We start from the raw sequence: 20,444 nt of genomic DNA, 5'->3' as shown, positions 1-20,444 counted from the left end.
TATGAAGAGATTCAAAGCGAAGAGGCACACAAGCACACAGACAGAGGCAGTGCCAACCTTACCAAAGAGAGAAATCCTGTGTCTGACAAGAGCTGCCAGCTTACAGAACAGGCTGGAAAAGACAGACAGTAAGAAAAGAAATGAACAAAAAGCTCCCGAGAGAACAAAGAAGAGCTGAAAAAAGCAAAGCACAAGGGAGGAAAGGTTTGATGAAAATATGAAATAGGAATTCTTTTTATGCACTTCACCGAGATAAAAAGGGAGGACATTATACTTACAACAAGAAAACTCTCTGACCAGCAAAACACATGACAATGGGAGAACTGATTAAACAGACTATGCATTGCTTTTGTACAGTACCTGGTGACCATCTCCTTCTCTTTGTTGGAGGCACAACCGCAGCTGCTAAAGCTCTTGCTGGGTGTGGACAGGAAGTAGAGACAGTGGTTCCTAAAGGTTTGATCTGTCAGAGGAAGCAACACCTGGAGAGAGGAAATGCAGCGATCGGGTGAAAACATCAGCAGAATAAAGTAAATTCATCAGTATTTCATTGGTTCATTTGCAAGAAGTGTCAAGTGTTAGTGGATTTCCAGACCTTGGCAAAGAACTTAATTTCCTGGTCATGAGGTGATTTGTCTGTCTTCCCACTGGTGGCCATGGCCTCTGGATTAACAGCAAAGTTGAGCAGCAAGGTCAATGTCAATCAATGTTCAGGTCCTCTTAGTGCTCAGTGTATCTGTGTTTAAAATGTCACACACTCACCAAGGTGAGCAATAAACTCCTGGGCAGAGTCAATATATTTTAGCAGCCTCTTTAGGAACTTGAAGGAGAAACGCTTCTCCATCGATGATGAGTCCTGCTCCATTTCCTTCAGACCTCTGAGATGAAGAGATCAGAAATGACAACTCCTTTTCCCCCCATCACATTACCAAGAGTAAAGACAATATAAATAAAACACACTGCTGATTATGTATTTGTAATTTAAACTAAAATGTAACCCTCAATCCATGTGAAATCAATGCTATTTTAAGGAGATTAAGGAGGATTAAAATTTGCCCTAAATATACAATTTAGTAAATCTTTAAAACTGTTTTGTGCTGTTGCAACATTATATGACATTATTTTTACTTATTTCTACAATAAATGACATGGGAGAGAAAGGAAACCTTGTGATGGCATAGCCACTGATCTGCAGAAACTTGAAGAGCTCCTGGGCCTTCTCTCTGTCTCTGTACTTCTCTTTAGCTGTCAGGGTATCATAGGGCACCATCAGTGGGTGGGTCCCTCCTCCTGGTAGGTCAAATCAAATGTAAAACACATACATTTCACACAAATAATATAAAATTCACTTTTCCAGGATGGAGTTTTTTAAAGCGTCCATTTGCACACCTTTGCTAATGAGTTCAGTTTTCTTCTTCTTGGCCCAGATGTTGTGGTAATTTTCTGCAACCACCTCCACCATGCCCTGCAGAAACAGCAGAATGAGTGTCATCAAATCTGAACATTTTCATTCTGTCTTTGTGTTTCAGACACTGAAACTGTAGCTCCTATTGTACAGTTCTGACTTAGAGCATATGTGGCAACAATTATCAAGAGTCAAATGAAAACCAACCTGTAACTCTCTAGATAAAGTGACATTATGCAGGTCCATCGGAGCAGGACTGAATCCATTAACCTACAAAGTCAGACAGAGAAAGTCTAAGTGTACAATATATCTGAAAATCTAAAAAGATAACATTTCTCAGATTTCTGTTGATAATAATATTATTAGACATTAACATAACATATTAGAGCTTTTGCGACACACACTGGAAGGTGAAGTTGATCTATGACAAAAGAAAGTAACATATTATTTCAGAACTGAACAATTAGCTTTAAGACAAATTGTGAGGGCAAAGAGGGACAGAGACAGCCACAGACAGCCTGACCTTTGAGCTGTAAAAACACTCAGCTATGTCCTTGTTGACTTAAAACTGCAGCAACTACTTCTCAATCCTGAACAACTTTTCTGAATTTATGTGGCTAAATATGATTACAGAAAAAAATATTACATTTCTATGATAAATTAAGCTGGATGTTTAAGAGATACCATTATTGATTCAAGCTATTTGCTTTGCTGCTTTGTGTGTATTACTCTTACAGGGAAGGGAGTGGTCCTCCCATTTATTTTGTTAATGGAGTCCAGTTATAAATGATCTCTGCTGAACACAGTGCAAAAAATATCACAACAAAAGCTGAGGCTGATTAACACAGAGGACAAAAACAACCTTAAAAAGGAGAAGCTTGTGAATTTTGTCAGTTAAAGATTTAGTAAAGAAGTATTACAAAGAAAACATGTGTGACAACAATACTGTCTAACTGTGGTGCAAAGTATTATTTCAGCAAGTGGATCATAAATCAGGATTTTACCTGAGACTCGGAGATCTTTCGTTGTTTTTCACTTTCTCGTTGTTGGAACATGGCTTCTCCCTCCTTGGTCCTCTCAATGTTCCAGCCCATAGCTAACATGCTCTTCAACGACTCCCTCACTGGCCAACGGTATGTTTCTCGTTCCTGCATAGTCAACACACACAAAAGCCTTAAAATCTTATGCAGGACTGTATCCCCACCAGCTGTGACAGTTCAACTTAGGTGAAAACATTTAAGTCAGACAAATGCATCCAATCTAGAAATGAAACAACGTTCAAACATTTTCTAAAAGGATGTTGGTTTCTAGGTTATTTTCCTAGTGGAGTTTTATTTTAATTAATAGTCAAGCCATGCAAAAACAGTCACTATGACTGAATTTAATTTGGATCGGGTACAAAATGTCCTTATATTTAGGTAATTCAATAAAAAACATGGATTTTATTTTTAACCAGTTTCCTTATTCAAGTTTTCACACATTTTTTGTTCTCTGAAAGATTTGTGGCACTGTGGCTCCGCCCATTGATGCAGCCAACACCATTATTTCTGTCTGTGCCACTGAGGGAAGTTGTTTTTATAACTAAAACTTTCATCCACTTGAGAAACCGATTAAGCAAATATTTTCTGCATTAAAAGATGAAAAAAGCTAATATTTGATATACATTCAGCAGTAAGAGATTGTGTACCACTCCCCTATTACCAGCAGCAACTGCATGTACCTTCTCACTCAGAGATTTGTAAGGTTTCAGCAGTGGATGGGTTTTCGCCTGCTCATCCACACTGTCTCCATTTTTCCAGCCAGCTGACACCTGCAACAACAGTTCATTACAGGTCATGTAGCAGCGTGCATTTCAGGTATAGAAAATCATTGGTAGAAATACTAATATACTGAGAGTAGTGACTGGTCAGGCATGCTACTGGACCAGACAAGGTAAACCACAATTACAAGTTGTCATTTCATAGCATTTCATACGGAATCTACCACCTGTATCTATTGCATACATCATTCATCAAATGTCAGCATGAGTGAGGAAGACACAAAGACCATAGTGGGACTAACCTTCTCTGAGGACCACTTGTCATGGGAATGCTCTGCATATTTGTTGGCAATGTACTCAAGTTTTTCAGGAAGGGAGATACTGGAGAGTAAAGAAATGTTTAAATATTCATTGTCATTACAATTTCATTCATATTGTGCAGGTTTGTTTTGATTTGCAGACAAACACTCATAAAACACACAGAATTTAATCAAATTGCTGTTTTTAAACGAAAAGGTAATCCTGGCAGATCAGTTTTAGACGATTGATTAATTACAATATTTTGCCTCTAAGAAGGTAAGTGCATTCTCAGACCACTCACTTGGCAGTGTTGGTTGGTTTAGGGTCAAAGTTACCCTGTGCATCCACTGAAGCCTGTTTCTCCAGTGTTGCCCCAAGACTGGCATCCACAAAGTCAGGAGGGAGGGCTCCACCGATGGCACACAGGCATGACTTGGCCATTTTGAAAAGTTCAGCATCATACTTCTACACAAGAGACAGATACAGCAAAGGGAGGGTTACTGTTTTTTCACAATTTTGTCCACATTTCTGAGGACATGTCTTTTTAGATTATTAGATGGATAGACTGAGCAGAGCAAAGCCAAGTAAGGAAAAGGAAAAGGAGGGAAAATGAAAGACAGAAAGCTGGAATGGTCTGCACCAGGCAACAGCCTGTCACAGACTGATAAATGATTCATCTGTTTTGGCTTCGCCTCAGCTGCACTGCTCACAAGCACTTCATTGAGCTTTCACTTCACTACCTCTGACTACTGAGAACTTTTCTCTCAGGAGAGCCAGACTCAAGTGCTGAAAACTCAAGATTTTCAGAAAACGGAATATTAAAAAACAGCAGCAAACAGAGGAAATCTTTAGGAGAGCAAAAACGACTAGACTACTAAACGTTTTGTTATGCAATAGAGAGGGATACAAGGAAAATATTGCCTTGTCTCCTGACACTCCATATATATTCTCAGAGAAGGAAATTGAGTAAGGGGAAGAAAATACAGAGAGCAATAACAGCTATACAAAATGACAAAAAATCTCTTGGCTCTTGCACATACTGTCGACTCATCTTCATAAATATTCTACAAAACATAGTGTCTGATTGTACCTTCTGAGAAAGGGAGTCAAAGATTCCCCAGAATAGTTTCTTAGTGAGGAGAAGCTCCTCCTCGGAGGCTATGCCAAAGCTGCCCATACCAGATGGCAGGCAATAGTACTTCCAGTTCTGCTCATAGTGGTTGGTCATCAGCTAGAGATCAGAGATACAAGAAAACATAAGCATCTGGGTTAAAATTTGTTTAATATTCTTGGAAACCAATGACGAGAGAGAAATCCTTTCAAAGAAAAATAAGTAAGATTTACTTTTTCATAGCAAAATCAACACAATGTTGTATATTATATCTATATAGGGTAAAATATACAATGACAAATTTAACAAAATGCTTGGGAGGTGTGTTCAACACACAGGAAGTGAGGACCATAAATGGGATGTAAAATACAAGACGCCTCTGTGATTGTTATAATTATCCCATAACTCTTTCAACTAATAAATTAAACATAAGTGACAACAAAGTGTGTCCAGTGTCTCACCCGTAGAGGTATCTTGCAGTATTCAGTGAGCATGGGAACGTCAAAGACCAGCCGTCTAAGCAGCTGCTGCATCATGGAGGGACGCAGATGCCTTTGAAGAAGTTGAGGATTTATTATTTCATCAAAAGAATACAACAGTGAATACTGTGTAGATCTCATAAAACCAGGTAACACAATAAAAACATGGATTAATTAAAATAACTGCAGATTCAACTGCAGACACAAACAAGTTCATTTTAGCAATGTAAGTGACTTATCTAAGTTTCAACTGGGCTGCAAATCAGGTTGAGCACCTGAACAGAAAAGTACAAATACTCGTAGTCAAGAATATTTGAAAAAAATTAAAAAGCATCAGGTTCCATAGTATAAAAGAAAACTTTGGGCCTAAAGTATGTAGCAGACACATTGAATGCACCCAGCTGCAGGATTCAGGGTCAAACTAGGTCAAAGACATCAAAAATGGCAGCCAAATGTTACATGGTTAAAATCCTTAACTGGGGTTGTCAATGAAGAATAATGTTGCTGGTTCCTAATTTGGCACGAGTAAAACTGAACTGACAATATAGTAATTGTTCAGTATGACTCTTTGTTGCCAAGTGCACATCTTACACAATACATATCCATGTGCCATAACAAAAAAACATGCTGACTGAATTTATTGGGCAAAATAAACGAGAATATAAGCAAGAATATGAATTCATAGAAAACAAATACATTAACCTGCTTTCACTGTGTAAATGTAATGAAGACAAAAACATTGAAGCAGTTGATTTGAGTCTAAAAGTGCACAAAAGCTTGGCTAATTTAGCCCCTAAGTAATATGTTCTTAATCTAAGCTCATTGTTTCCTGTAGTTTGTGATTTGCTTCATGCTCTATCAAAGTGGAACAGAGGGCTGTTCAATATCTGTCACACTAAAGCCTGAGACAAGCCATTTGACAGTAGCATTGTTTGAAAAATAACAGGGTGCAGCCTCTGTAAATCTCCAGCTCCCCTCTAATATTTTCACTCAGCTGAGCCTGGAGAAAGCTTGACAGGCCCTTACTTGCAGATAGCCAGCAGACAGTCCTCAATGGCGTCCCTCTGGGCTTTGGTGAGCGAGCGGCCTTTGGACAGTCGGTAGATGGTCTGCAGCGTGGAGTCGATCAACTGTGCGTAGTGCTCTGTGTTGCCGAAGAGAGCGGCACAGCGGGTCAGCAGGGGCAGCAGGGCTGAGCCGATGTACCTGTTCATGGTCAACGCCGTCTCAGTGGTGCTTAACACCTCCTGTGGGACAGAGAATAATACATGCAGCTGAAGGATACAGAGGCACTATAAAGTCTCCACCTCAAAATTAATAGAACGTTGGTGTGAAAAAAGGCTCCTGGCAATAGCAAAAAGACATATTGAAAGGTTCTCAGGTAGGAAAAAGTAAATGAAAGCAGAGTCAAAAAAATTAATTTTCCTTGATGTCACGTTTGGGAATTGTTCGAAAAGTGCACTGAATAGAAATAACCTTTTAGAAAGATTTCTGTATGATCTTACATGTAAATCTGACTTTTTGTGGGTGACGGATGATGGTGGTGGTGATGCTGCAGTTTACCTTACGCATGCAATTTTAGTTGCAATAGGTAAATGATCTCTCATAGAAACCTATGCTATTGAAGCAATGACTGATGACACAAAACAGAGACTTGAAGAGCCATTGTTATAGAGGAGCATTCATATATGAAATTGACAAAACCAAACAATTGGTGATCAGTTACAGGGGTTAAAACTTTAAGTTTATAACTTCAGGTTTAACTTTGGTTAAAAAAGTGGAACAGTCACAGTTTTTATAAATCTAAAAACCAAACAATGAAAGACAAGTCACAGATGAAATTTTGCACTGCTAATTTTTATTTCAAAATTGTTTTCAAGGAATGACAGTCTGCTTGTCAAAGAGAGAATATGTTTACACAAGCCTTAGCCATGCTAAAGGAGTTTTTCTTCTAAACAAAATGCATGTTAAGATTCAGTGTTTCACGCCGAAACACTCCTTAAGGTATAACAAATGCACTGGATGCATTTCCTTCCTCTTAAACATTTGCAAAGCTATGGATTTTGCAAATTAAAATGCAATTTAGATCCATGTTTGCTAGCTTGCAGTATTCTTCACTGCACCTTTGCTTCGCCTTTCTTGGCTCATTACTGGCATCAGTTGTTGATAAATGGAAAACCAATGGCAGGATGTGAATCAAGCTGCCCATGTGTTTGTACACAATACAAAGAGACTCACTTGTAAAAAAATGTTTCCATAGTAATACTACTTGTGCAAAACTCCACAGGGGACATTGAGTAAAAGTTACCTCTTAAATAAGATAAGACAATGCTGGAATAAAACTAGTCTATCGCTCTTCATAAAAAAGAAAAAGATTGTCAGTGACAAACTCAATTTGTTCACTGTACATCTATCACCATGACAGACTGACCCAATCTGAAGGGTTTACATGATGTCAAAGATAATCCAATTTTAAACCAATGCGGTGATGTTTTATGTGAATGGTGATAACTTTTCCTGAGGAGAAGAAGGTGAATTATTCTCAGTGGGTCAGTGGTGATTCTGACGTTGCCGCAGGGATTATTATATCCCTAAATACAAGTCAAACATGACAACTGAATACTGATCGTATTACTCAGGCTCATGAGGATGAGCAGATGTTTAATGTTTCTAAGCTGATGATTGTAACAATAATTGTGTGAATGCTTCTGCCAGCTCTGAGCCAGTCACGACAAGGCTTTGTTCTGATCGATGTACTGAGCAATCAGTGTTTATGTTTGCTGAGATTATCTGCTTCTGTCACACTTCTAATGAGCAAACTGGAAACCTAAACTTAACTGTGTGCACTTACTAAATAACCAGAAAGTTTTTCAGTAAGAAAAGTGATAGGAACAGGGAAGATGACACAGATATAACACCTGTTATCGGCTAGTACTTTTCATTTGTACAATTACGGGTTAAAAAGACTAAAGCGTACTGTTTTAGGAAACGGACACTAATGTTTTGGTGGCTAGTGAGTAACAAAATGGGACTTTGAAGGTGAAGGCTGGTTAGGGACACGTAGAGAAAGTTATTTAGGACTCACCGTATCCAGAGACGCTGAGGCTCGGAGGTCAGGCAAGAAGCCAACCTCCAACATCTGGAGCAGGAAGCTCTGGTCCTCGATGCCATACACTCGGTCCAGGAAGAGCACCATGGGGGCCTTGTGGTCCGGACAGAAACTGGCTGACATGTCGGGCTCTGTCACTGTGCCATCTGAAGGTTAAACACATTTTAGGGAGGAAAAGTTTCAAGTTTATTTTGTCATGATCAAAATATACTTTTAAAGAAAAAAATAGACTTGCAAGACAAGGATGCTGAGCAGTACCTGGAGAATTCAGGAGGACAAAGGGAAAGAGGAACAAAGGAAAACAAAAGAGCTGAACAGTTGAACAGTTCAAGAGTTCATTTTTACTGAATCTAATGATACATGGTTTATGACCACAAGATGTAGAAACAGGGGAATGGCTGCAAGAGTGTATTTTAGGTAAAAGTTTAAAGTGGTAAGCTGTGGAAACTTTGACAAAAGCAAAATGTAATGAGCTCATTCAAGACACAGCTTGCTTTTTATTAGAAACTGTGACAGAGAAAACTGAGTGTTAAGTTAATTTTCTGGTGTGATTGCTGCTGAGGATATATATATTTTTTTTTTTTTTTTTTTTTTTTTAGGTAAGATGATAAATACAAGCACATTTTAGAACATAGCACAAAGTGGATCGATAGTAGAAACGGCTTGTAGGCATGACTTTCTCCCACAGTAGAAACAGAGATGCAAACAGGTATTCACACCTGAATGATGCCCACTGGCAGGACACAGTTATTTAAAATTATACACATCCATCTGGCAGAGCTGAATGAGTCCAACAGTGCAGAGAAATGAAAATGTTTTAGTTGCTTTGATCTGGAGCTGTAAAATCTACTTTTTTATATTTCAAGATAGTAATGTGGTATGTTGGTTCAGTAGGCAGCAGAGAATATTTGTGTCTGACATGTGTGTATATACAATTTAAATTAAATTGCTGAGTACTGTGTTTGAGCACAGCTTCAGCTTTGAATACAAACCAAACACAATTTTTCTGTATCAGATGGAAGATTTTCTGTCTCACTTTTGGCTGCTATTACAAGTTTTTTTCCCAGTACCCTTAGCATTTTCAAACCTAACATTGGTTGGTTTTGTTGTTCTACCAGGATCAACTTAATTTATTTTTATCTGCATCAACATCTGCATGCATAACTTCAGGTAGCAAACAAATAAAATAGGAGCCACAAAGGCCGTACCTTTATTAACTACAGGCATCTTGAGGGGGATGCTGATGACACCCACCAGGTCCTTAGTAGGAACCAGAGAGCGCAGGATGGCTCGGATACGCAGCGCCTCACCTTTACCCGCATTGATCAGCTGTAACAGATGAAAACATACACCACATCATTTCATTCAGGTAATTGTAGAGACACTTGTCTTCATAACAGCTGATGAAAAAAATGCATCAAGTTCAATTATTTAATTTTGATAATTATTTTGAATCTGATATAAAGCTGTTAAAACTGTCTGAGTCATTAACCAAGTCCACATTAATTTCCATGTCGTCCATATTGTAGGTTACAGTTCATTGTACAGTGTGCTATTCCTCCGCTCCAGTTGAGCCTTACATGCATCTCTGGAGCGCAGCGTCCCAGCAGGTCAATGAGAGCTGAGTAGAAGGACATGATGGCGTTGCCCATGTGGATAATTTCTCCTTCTTCCTCACCACACCTGACACACACAGAGACAAACATTAATCTGTCATTGTAATAACTATCTTTCTTTAATACTGCAAACTTTCCTGATTGCTGAAGAATCAGGCAATTTAAGAATAAAGTGGGGGAAACAGAAGCAGTGGATGGACAATTTTGTGAGCATTTCTAACAATGTTTTTTGGTAGAATACGTATCTCCTTACAGGCCACTATCATACACATATTGATTTTGCCCACTCTCCCAATTTCTATTCTCACTTCAGGCAATAACAACATTCCTCCATTAAAATGCAGCCCATGTATTACAGCCTGTGCATACTAATGTGTGCAGGCAGACACCAACACTTTCTACAAACTGGCCACAGCTTCGAACAATGCCAAGGCTGCTATACTCCTTTCTCTTGAGCCTCTAAACAGATAAGCACCTCTGTCTGATGTGTTCAGGATAAACTTGTGTCTTAAAATGCAGTTAAAACGTCTCAATTTCAGTATTTAAGACTTATGCAAATAGGCAAATTAATGACACTGTTTTTTTTCCATTGTTTTTAAAGAATTTTCTATAAATGCATGAATATTTTGTAGGAGAGGATGAGGCATATCCTAGCACAAGTATATAAAAGATTAAACCAAACAACTTAATTTGTATCTGACATGCATTAAATACACCACCATCTTGTCATTATTTTAAGATAATGAAAAAGATGTTTTACATGTGTTTAATTACTGCAAAATCTTTCCTTTATAATTACTTTTCTTGTTTGGCTGTTTAGCAAAGCAACTCGACCAAACTCTCCATTCAAACGGAACAATAACTCACTGTTACACTACTTACACAAAGTAGTAAAAGTAGTAAGTAGAAGTAGTAAAGTAGTAAACTTCTATCTCTTCCCAGTAATGTGAATAGAGCCACATACAAATGTGGCTATATTAAAGAGTGTAATAACTAAGAATAACGCTGGTTTAGCAGTGCTCAGAAACACACTGTGAAATCTAATTAAATGGAACAACTCTCACACAGACACAGATAATGGGAGACTTTATCAGTACTGAATACTTTCGAGCCACTCAATGAGTTTTTAGTGTCTCTTGATGATCTAAATGCTGATTCAGAGGCTTTTCAACCCAGACAGGAACAAGGATATGTGAGAAACTGGTGTGGATTCCTACACAGTAGTGACTCCAGGTGAGGTTTTTGGCAGGTCCAGGGCAGGATCCTCAGAGATCTTGATGGCCTCCTTCATAGCAGTCAGCAGACCCTGGCCTCCCTCTCCCCTCAGGGCGGGGCCAAAACATTCAGGGCGTCTGATCAGCAGCTTCACCACCACATTGGCATTTTCCTCCACACTCTCCCCTGGTATACAAAGACAGCAGGCAAAGGGACAGGCATTTATGAAGCGAAGATTGAATTATCCATAAAAGGACAGATCAGAGTAAGCTTCAAGGCAGAAACCCTGGACATGATGTCCAGTGCTTTTCAAAAGATCTATATATTTATATTCAGGGAGCTCCAACTTGTGCATTTTCTATTCAAGGCAACAGAGCACAGTTGCTGGTAAATGGTGATGGCGGAAAGAAGACCATTAACTCACTCCATCACTCCAGCCAAAGTTTGCTGGCAGATTCTGGGATTTCCTCCAATCTTTTTTTCATTTTTCTTTTTTAACTGTGTACTCACACTACACATAAGAAAAACAGATTCACACAGATAATGTGCACCTCAGAGTTATACTGTGTTGGGTTTTTACATGTAGCATATTGTAAAGCTAAAATTTCCTTTTGTGCCATAATCTAAACTGTAGCGATATCACCTTGTGTTTGTATGTTAACCATAGTTATACAAATTTATTAACATATTTCAAAGTGTATAATTTATCAATTTGAAGTTTACAATTGCAGGTACCCATAAAGCTTTTGTCTGCAAACACATTTGGACATTTCTGTCAAAACAAGTATTATGTTTCCTTACGGATTAATAAATATGTTGAATGCATCCTGTGCCTCATAATTCATTTACAATATCTTATTTTGAAAGTTTCAGCTTGTAGTCTCCTTTGACTCAATTTTATTGCTGTATTGCCATCTTTTACACCATGAGTGTTGATGGCTGAAGGCATTGTGTATCGATTAGATTTTCTCCACATTCTGTATGTCTGTACACTCAGTATGAAAGTCAACATACCATTGCAGAAGACTGCGAACCTCAGGAAGGACAGGTAACGCTCTCCCTCGATGGGGTTCCAGCCAAGGTCTGGGTAACCCTTAGCAACCAGTATGGCACAGCTCTGGAGACCACAACCTGCCAGGTATGTCACCACCTACACGCAAACACACAAACAAGTCTGTTTCACTCGTTGTTATTATCTTGGGCACACTGTCTTTTTGACTGTCATTGTCAGAAACAGTGACAACTTGAAAGCTTTTGCTGAAGTTGCTTATTCAACCGTCACAAATTCATTCTGAATTTTTGACCGAAAAAACTTGGGTGGCATGAGTCTTCCATTTCTATCAGACTTACATAAGTCAGCAAAGAGATGTTTTAATAAGAAATTAACTTTTTAATAATGTGAAGTAATCTGCTCATCATTTTGCTATTCAAATCATTCCAATATGTAATATAGAACTTACTCAACATAATGTGAAAATTGAACCACATAAAAGACTATTAGAATACCAGGAAGACTAATTTCATCTCGCTGAGTAGGTGCATCTGCTTTTTGACTAGAAGGCTGTTTCAGTGCATTCATTATCCATAAAACCAAATGGACTACTCTCCTCTCAGCATGTTAAACATAATAGGTTTCAATTTCACAATTTTACAGTGCCTGGAATAGTATTCAACACTAAACTAAGTCTATAATATGACTGATTCATCTGCTAGAACGACAAATACCTTGAGGTCAGCTTTAATAAACAGAATAGCCACTGTCTGGTTATGTAATCAGCCTGAAACCATTAGTGACAGAGCTGTATGGCTGAGCTAAATAGCTGAATAGTTACTTAATTTCATGCACAATATTTATCAGCTATGGGAACAAGCCTTCTGTTCACACGGCACATTTCTGCTAACAAAATAAATTCATGTAGCAAATACATTTTTGTACTTAAAATAAACCTTAAATATTTGTCTTCGATCATCAAGTTTTAATGGTGAGCAAAGTGGTTCAAGGGTAAATTTTGGTGTAGTTGTGACAAATATTACCCTATGTCTGTTTCTTCTGCACATTCAGTCATTCAGTTGCAGTGAGTTATGTTTTCACTGCTGTGCTGTGATTTAGTGCAGAAGTAACAAACCTTCTCCAGATCAGGCTCCTCCAGGGCCAGAGCCAGGCCATTGTTGTCCATCACTGAGGACGCTGCGACATCCAGTGGAGTGGAGCCCCGCATAGCTTCAGAGGCTAAACACACAGACAAAGTGTCACCACCAAAGCAAAAAGGCATTTCATTCTAAACAACAGGGGGCAGTGTATCTACATATGCTATCTTGATATTCTCTAATCTCTCTCTTTTAACTTAGCAGGTAGTGTTTAATTGTTGATGAGACCAGTTCACATCTCCAGCTGACCTTTGAATAAAGGCTGATTTCTTATCAAAAATGTAATTCTGATATATTTGTGCACAGAATATTTCAGCAATGAACTGTGTCCATTTTAATGGACAACTTTGATTCCTGTTGACTACATGAGCATTAATATTGTATTCTGTGCACTTTTTTTAGTAACCTCTTCTTAGAAAAGCCCAAGTTAATCAATCCTCTGTGGCTCAATGTGGACAAACACTCCCTCCCTACATAAATGGTTACATTCCCATTGGGCACTTACTCTCAAATGAAGTGCATAATGTTTTGGGGCAATTTAGTTGAAAAAAAAAAAACTAAACAATTAATTGCTTTATAATTATAACTATGTCCTTCATGCAGGCAAACTTCACCATTTGGGATGATAAGTACTAAAATAAACAAGCATTTACCCACAGAAAGCACAAGGCATATCTCCCAACACGTTCACATTGACGCGTGTGATTTATGATTTATCAAAATGCTTCATGTGAGTGGTGTGCTGAATTCATCTGTCCTCTTCAGACTATGTGAACCTCTCCTCTTTCACAGAGGCAGGTGCTTTAGTTTACAGCAGCAGCACTTGGAACCCTGTGACTCATCAGTCCTTCCCTGCATGACTAAATAACCCCGTCTCCCATTTTCCTCCCTTCCCTGCTCGCTGCCATTCTCTCCCTCTCTCTCTCTCCATCAGCTGCCTCCTCCTTTGCCCCTTTCATTCTCAAAAGCGATACCCTGACATTTTGAATTACAGCCTGTTATTTTTCGTTACTAGCCGCTTGTCATAATATGGGTGATGAGTTTGTGTCTGCACTTCAATTAGCTGAGAATTCTTTCAGCAAATGGCACCTATTGCTTTCATTTGCATAATTTTAGGAGCAGCATGGCAAATATGTGGGGAAGTATTTCAAAATGTCAAAGCATCTCTATAAATACTTTTCTTAACATTTCCCTCTTGCACTATACCTCTCCAACTTCCTTTCATCATTTCACCTTCCCCTTTTGAAAATCTGCTTTTCTGCACTTTCTTCTGCTCATCCCTCATATTTACTTTCTATCATACATTTTAAACCTCTGTCTTTTTCTCTCACAATTATATTTACATAACATCAAAAGAAAAAGCTGTAAGATGGCTGTCAACAGATACCAGGAGTGTAAACAGTCTGATTTAGTGAATGTATCAAATCTTACCCAGTCCAACACTGCTGTTCTCCAGCAGGTAGCTCAGGTGGTCAAACATGGCTTTCTGGTTCTGCCGGCTAATACGACAGAAGTAGCACAAGAAACGACAACAGCTAGCCACCATCTTGGGGAAGGCAATCTCCTGTGGATGAGGAAATGAAAACACAAAAGTAAAGATGTGCTGAAGTAAAAGTAGGCCGTCAGTTTTTGTTTTTTTATGTGAAACTGAAACTCTTAAATTTTCCCTTCAACAATCAAAATACAATATATACGAGTTATTCTAAAGCTGCTGGGAGAGGGTATATTTTTGAAGATGATATCAAGCGTCTCCCTGAAGAAGCGACTTCAAGAGCTCAGGCGGATTTTAATCAATTTTGATATGATGCACAGTCTTATAGTCTATGTTTGGCTCTGTTAAAGGTCTAGGCTTATCAAAACACTTATAATGGAGTCAATAAACAAAATGTATTTTGTGTTGAGAACACAACAACTGGAAAATCATTTCACCTTTCGCATCTAATGCTATTACCTCTGTGTCATCCCTTAGTTGTGTAAGATCTTGTGTGGGTTAAGTCTAAGCATAAATCTAAGAGTGAAGTAATTTTTGTCCGTGACAGATGAAACTAAACTACCAGAAGAACTGATAAGATTCCAGAATGAAGGGAATCTTACCTCCAGCAAATGAGACGGAAAATATGCACAGCACAGAAAAATCACACTCATGACTGTTCAAATTTCAATCATGCCAAATGCTTCCACTTCTAAAAACCAAAGCATTTTCACCTTATGAATGTGTTTAAATCTGGTGAGAGATTTCTCTGTGTTAATGCTGCCTGTGTGGTTGACTTTTTTTATTTTACGTTTTTAAATTAATCCTTGACCAAATTATCAGCATTAGTCCTGATTGTGTGATGAAAGTCATAACTGAGAAATCCATAACCCAAAACAATCATGGTTTGATATTATACAGTACCATGCCATGACTAAGACAAGACCACAGATAATCAATAAGAGAGTAAATATTGCAAACCTATATACATTTACAAGCTGTGGTACTGCCACTTTATATGGCCACAGTAAGTGAACAGCACATATCAAGTGGCAGTAAACTGGTCTGGAATTTATTTCTGAGACATCGTGATGAGACTGCCAGAGTCAGATATGAAGGCCTGAATGTCTCCCTGAGGTCTGTCTGTCTGAGGTTCAATTCATGCTTGGCACTGGTCGTGGCATTAAATCACACCCATCTCTTCCAGCTTCTGTCAGCACTGCCCAAAAAGGACAGGCTTGAGAGGCCTCCATCTCACCCTTTTCATGCCTACCAATGCCCAGTTTACTCCTCTGCCCTCTCTTTTCAACCCTGTGGTTTTTTCTGGGTATTAAGATTGTTGCTCTTGGGATCTCTTAGGATAAATTTTGCAGAATAAAACTAATCTAATACTCAAAAGAATGAATTACAACTACAACATGTCCACTTAACTAAAAGTTCCCTCCAGTGGTTAATATGATCAGATTAGAGCCAAAACCACCTAATTAACAGAAGATTCATTTGCAACTATTTACATAATTTATCAATTGTTTGAGCTACTTTTACAAGTAAAAAAATCATTTGCTGGTTCCAGCATCTAAAATGTGAGGATTTCCTGCTTTTCTTTGTTTTATATATTTGTAAATTGAATCTCTCTGTAATTGGACTGCTAGTCAGACAAAACAAGACATTTTAACATGTCACCTTCGGCCTTGGGAAAATGTGATGGACATTTTTCACTTTTTCTGACATTTTATTGACAAAAAGATTAACAAAGATTAATCTACAGATGCATCAATAGTGAAAATAATTAGTGGCAAACTACTAGTCATGTAAGCTTTTAATTCAACATGGCTGAGAAGTCCTAGAGGTGCTCAAAACTGAAAAGTTTGAGCAACAGCTCCATGGCAACTGACTCTCAAATTCAAACTCAATCTGCTGATGATGAGGACTGTATTGTGAGGTGAAAAGCTCTAAAACTAGCATTAAAGTGGACTTTTAGTTGAAATTGCCTGTAAACTACAATTTACATCCATGACAGTGAAGGTTTTGCAGCACTGGGTTGTACTGACTGAGCTAGAAAGTGTTGTCAGCACTCACCTGTGACTTGTCTCCTCCCAACACATTAACCATGACCTCCATGACAGTCTCATGCATGCCCAGCACTCTCATCAGGTTGGGATGTTGGTAGAAAACCTTGTTGTTCATGATGTCACTGGGAAAGTGGTTTATGAAGGTTGTGATGTATTTTGCATTCCAAAATTTTAATACACTGCACATTGGAAATACGGCTGGACAGTGGAATTTTGTCGAAGTCAGTTATAAAAAAAAATAAATAAAACTTTAAGCAACCATATTTTACATTACCATTTACATTGCTTTAAAAACTTAGAAAGATGTCACTGCATTTATTGCAAGATATTTCCTTACCCGAGTCCATCAATCATGAGTTTCTCCTCCTCTTTGCCCATACGCACTGCCAGCAGAGACCTGATTTGACCCAGGGATGCCAATAGGTTAATAGCATCCTGCACAGATGCAGCACTGATGGTGTAGGATTTCTTCATGGCCCGGAGCAGCTCCCCGATGCCATCATACTGCCTCCTCAGCAGGCTGAACATCACCCTGACCAGCTCTGGGTCCTGGATGTGAGACTCCTGGGCCCAGGTGGTTATGGTCTGGGAGATCAGCTCTTTCAGGTTGGCTGGAGAAGTGAGAATTCAACATCCGTACATGAATAATTTTACAGGGGTAGAAAATTAGTGCTGCTTTGCTGTAGGGGGTTAATGGAGGCACCACACCTGACCACCATTAAACAAACAGTGTATTGGACTTCTACAAAATGCAGCAACAAGGATAGCAAAGAAAGCGCTGTAGTGCTGCCACTGGTCATTTGTCAATTATTTTTTGTCCTTTTAAAACAAATTCGGAGAAAAATCTCTTTATCTCATAATAACTCAAAGGAAATCTTCATCCAAATGAAAACACAAAGCAAAACTTAAGACTGGAACACAAACTGTCTCCTAATCAGCATCTGGTCCTATGTGTGAAACAACCAGGACTCACCAATGTTATATTTGGGTTTAGCTCTGTTTTTGGTCACTAACAACTTCTGAGGGAAATATCTCTTTAGTTGCTAAATGCTCCATTATGTTTACCAGCGAACTTTGCCTGTTAACTTAGTCACTAACTTTGTCTGCCACCTGGTACATGGTGCAAGTTGGTGCAAGTTCAAGAGCAAAATTTGGTTTTTAGAGCTATTTGAGCTACGTGAAAACAGCTGGTTGCTATGGCCCTGAGGAGCTGCCCAGTGCTGCCGAGGCCAAAAACTACGCTATTAGACCAGTGAGAGTGAACAAAAACAACAAAGTTGAGGGCCAAACTGCCTAACAATGAGCTTAAACTCCATACAGCCAAGAGCAGCTACATTTTGGGGTGTTAATTCTCTGTAGATGCCTCACTGCGAATGATTCCTTTGACATTCTCACCTTGTTTTCACATTATTATTTGATACATTGTTTTCATAAAAATAAGCAAGATGTTGCAATTTCACTAAAATGTATGTAAAGTTTTACAACTCTTAGCTTTCAGTGCATTTGGGAATATTGATATGGAAAGTTTTTGTAGCTTTATATTACAAAAAAAAAAAAAAAAAAAGTTGTGCACATAGAGAAGCATTATTAAACACTATCACTGGAGCTTTGTAAGGCAGCAGACTGCACCTGTAGTCAGCTAGTCTGTGCCACTGCTCTCACAATGTCTTATACTGCTGTGCAAAATAAAATGTGTTAGATTTACAACAAGTGTTCAATGGTATGAGCACAGTGGAGTAATGTTTTTAGGCTAGCATACAAGGCACAAACTGACACACACACATAAACACACCCTACCAGAAGGCTAGAGAGGCTAAAATTGGTGGTTACTACTTCAGAGGAAGAAACCAAAAGGCAACATAAATACTTCATTAGCAATTAATTTGATTTTACTTTGAGTCCATTGTCTTAGGGATTTTCACCCTCTCTTCCTGCAGATCACCTGCAGGTTCTGAGATATTTTTAGGCTGTCTTGCACACACAGCATGTTTAAGATCTACCCACAGATTTTCAATGATGTTTTTAGTCAGGGGACTGTGAAGGCTGTTCAAAAGCTTTTCAGGAAGTAGTTTATGGTGGATTCTGAGTTTTGCTTTAGATCATTGTCTAGTTGTAGAAACCAGCCTCTTTTCAGTTTCACTTTCTTGGCTGACTGCAGGACATTTGCGTCCAGAATTTACTGATATTTAGTGAAATCAATTCTTCCCTCTATCCATGAAATCTTTCCTGTACCACTGACTGCCAAATAACCCCAAAGCTGAATATTTCCACCCCCATACTTAACAGTAGCAGCATTCAACAAACAGTACAATCTGAAATGACACATGATGTGTGAAAAGCAGAGGAAGCCAACTACTAGCTATCTACTTTAGTAGAGCAGCCAATAAGGAACTCAAGAGATGGAGCCATGGTGGCAAAATAAATGAAACATTTTGTGCGATCCAGGATTTTTTAATAAATCACCAAGAAAAATTCACAACCAAGCAAGAAATGCTTGGTTCAGAAATATGAGTCAAGCAAAAGTAGTTTTTCTTAATTCATGAAAGGAGTGGGTTGTGCTTCTGCTTTTCTAATTTGAAGAGATGACCTTACCATAAACTTTATGCCTTAATGTATACTGATGATGCTGTTGTTTATTCAGTAAATCAGAGAAAGTTTTCAAATAAGTTAACAGTGTACTCTGAAGTAGTATCTGACTGGTCTGACTAATCACACGTTTTTTTTTGTTGTTTTTTTTTTGTTGTTTTTTTTTTTTTTTTTTTCCACAGTGTCCATATATCGAACATAAATTTTTGGACGTTGCATGTACAATGAGACTGTAAATCTCTCACACTCTCTAAATGTGTTACCCATTATTGGTATTGTCCCTCCTCTTGAAAGACTGAACACTTGCCAGAACAAACAACATTCAGTCATAATTTAGTTAATCTTGACTCGAAAATGTTGACGCTACAAGATAATGATTGAAATTTTTAAGCAAAATGCAACTAACAAAATAGCCACGACTACTCTAAACCCTCTTCTTCCTGTAGTATTTAGACTGTCGCTTAATAACGATTATGGCATAACTGACTTTTTCGGGTCCTTCAAACTTTTTACTCCAGATGGACTTCCTTGGAATTGTTTACAGGGACTCTTTAGAAAGAGCTATGGACTCTGTTCCCCAGGCCCCTCAGAAATGTTTTTCATTTCAGGAATAACACAGGTCTAACCTCATGCATTTTATCCACATTTACAGCCATACAAGACAGCTATATAGAGATAGATGAAAATTAAACTGTAACCCAGGAGGGGAGTTTTTTTTTTTTTTTTAAAAGCTGTAAAATCTGGGTGATCCTCCAAACCGTCATTTTAAGGTCTCATCAAACTTTAATCTCACAGATGACAGATAACAATAAAACGAGCCAAAACTACAGAGGAACTTGGTGACATGGGGTGATAAATGTGGGATGTGGCTAAATGCTGCACCTCTCCAAATGATAACATTGTTATTCTGAACTCTGAGTGTTTAAGTCAAACAGTCCAACATCTGTAGCAAACAAGGGGTCAGATTCGAGCAGAATCCTAATGAGAGACAAGACAGATACAAAGAGAGGAGAGAGAGAGAGAGAGCCAGCTGCCTCAAAGGTGAACGTCTCGCGGATTCACATCTGCTCTGCATTGTCTTAAACAGTGTCTCACATGGGAGTCATCACAAGCACACACACACACACACACACACACACACACACACACACACACAAAAAAAAAAAAAAAAAC

The 20,444-nt window shown here is 38.5% G+C and overlaps 1 protein-coding gene across 5 annotated transcripts in view; it reads right to left on the bottom strand.

Moving 5' to 3' along the window:
• Positions 1-20,444, bottom strand: part of ryr3 (ryanodine receptor 3) — a 111,405-nt gene that overhangs the window by 27,233 nt on the left and 63,728 nt on the right. For all 5 annotated transcript variants that reach the window (XM_023415121.2, XM_023415123.2, XM_023415124.2 and 2 more), the window contains 23 exons: positions 17,023-17,296; positions 16,693-16,807; positions 14,574-14,706; positions 13,121-13,224; positions 12,009-12,144; positions 10,997-11,180; positions 9,744-9,846; positions 9,372-9,492; positions 8,140-8,309; positions 6,081-6,301; positions 5,037-5,127; positions 4,555-4,695; positions 3,766-3,929; positions 3,467-3,545; positions 3,126-3,215; positions 2,410-2,553; positions 1,613-1,675; positions 1,390-1,465; positions 1,167-1,290; positions 763-878; positions 596-663; positions 361-482; positions 63-112 (listed from right to left, as the gene is read on the bottom strand). In XM_023415121.2, the coding sequence (XP_023270889.1) occupies positions 63-112; positions 361-482; positions 596-663; positions 763-878; positions 1,167-1,290; positions 1,390-1,465; positions 1,613-1,675; positions 2,410-2,553; positions 3,126-3,215; positions 3,467-3,545; positions 3,766-3,929; positions 4,555-4,695; positions 5,037-5,127; positions 6,081-6,301; positions 8,140-8,309; positions 9,372-9,492; positions 9,744-9,846; positions 10,997-11,180; positions 12,009-12,144; positions 13,121-13,224; positions 14,574-14,706; positions 16,693-16,807; positions 17,023-17,296 (2,889 nt within the window). The remainder of the gene's footprint in view (positions 1-62; positions 113-360; positions 483-595; positions 664-762; positions 879-1,166; positions 1,291-1,389; positions 1,466-1,612; positions 1,676-2,409; positions 2,554-3,125; positions 3,216-3,466; positions 3,546-3,765; positions 3,930-4,554; positions 4,696-5,036; positions 5,128-6,080; positions 6,302-8,139; positions 8,310-9,371; positions 9,493-9,743; positions 9,847-10,996; positions 11,181-12,008; positions 12,145-13,120; positions 13,225-14,573; positions 14,707-16,692; positions 16,808-17,022; positions 17,297-20,444) is intronic.

This window comes from Seriola lalandi, unplaced genomic scaffold (assembly GCF_002814215.2).
Source record: "Seriola lalandi dorsalis isolate HSWRI2012SDOR001 ecotype SW California unplaced genomic scaffold, Sedor1 jcf7180002054544, whole genome shotgun sequence".
NCBI lineage: Eukaryota > Metazoa > Chordata > Actinopteri > Carangiformes > Carangidae > Seriola > Seriola lalandi.
The sequence above is the reverse complement of the archived record's forward strand: the minus strand, read 5'-3'. Positions and strand labels throughout refer to the sequence as shown.